The sequence below is a fragment of the Pteropus vampyrus genome, unplaced genomic scaffold (genome assembly GCF_000151845.1).
Source record: "Pteropus vampyrus isolate Shadow unplaced genomic scaffold, Pvam_2.0 Scaffold23, whole genome shotgun sequence".
NCBI classification, from domain to species: domain Eukaryota; kingdom Metazoa; phylum Chordata; class Mammalia; order Chiroptera; family Pteropodidae; genus Pteropus; species Pteropus vampyrus.
Window position 1 is genome coordinate 11,921,343 of NW_011888804.1, and position 895 is coordinate 11,922,237.

General features: G+C 55.0%; 1 gene segment (V, D, J or C); it reads right to left on the reverse strand.

Moving 5' to 3' along the window:
- Positions 1-895, reverse strand: part of LOC105289428 — a 6,527-nt gene that overhangs the window by 3,623 nt on the left and 2,009 nt on the right. The window contains 2 exon segments of the C gene segment in view: positions 204-385; positions 758-823. Of these exon segments, the coding sequence occupies positions 204-385; positions 758-823 (248 nt within the window).

Consider the following 895-nt stretch of genomic DNA (forward strand, 5'->3'; position numbering starts at 1 on the left):
TCTTGGGATTCTCCTATCCTGTCCCCACCAGAGGCTTCAGAAGCAAAACGGGGTACAGGATGCTGAGACAGGCAGACAGAAAAGGTGAAGGTACAGAAGGCCAGAGCCATTCAGACCCCTGTCCTAGACTGGACGGCAAGGAGAGGATAATGGACCCAAACTTCATTGTAGAACCCAGGAAGGAGGGAAAGGGGGAGACTCACCTGTGACAGTCAGCCGGGTCCCTCCTCCGAACACCTCACACAGTGACACAGCCTCGAACACAAACTTTGTCAACTCCTTTACCCCATGCCCAACACCATCTGCAGCTGCACCAGAGGCCCAAAGTCCAGCCTCCTCGTCACGGGTGGTGATCGGGCAGATGGCTGGGTACGAAGTGGTGACTCTGAGGAAGGAATTTCAGGGCCATGGAGTTGTAGGATTTTCCATGTCCTTGGTCATGGGATGACTTTGGAGACAATGTGCTGATAGTAAATAAGAATTTTCACCTAATTCCATCCTTACATAGGATCTGTTCCTTGTCCCAGCCCAATTCATGCTGTCTGGGAACCGGGGAGGTCCTGGAAGCCATCACATCCTCAGCAGAAGAGATGGAGGAGGATCGGGGGTGGGGATGGGAGTGCAGGTGCGGGGAGAGTCACCTTTCCCTCAGGACCCTGTCACTCTGCACTGTCTAAGCCCCAGTATCTCTGCCCCAGGCTGGGCCAGACTGAAGGTGCAGTGGGATGGTCACTGTTGGTCCCCTTCTGTGCCTCACGTTGGCATCTGCTGCGTTCCCTGGGTGCATGGGCTGAATTCCTGCAGGAAGGCCCCGGTCACGGCCCTGCAAAGATAAGGAAGCCATCACTACTCCAGCACCTCTTTTCTAGGAGCTTCCCCTGTGTGTCTGTTGTCC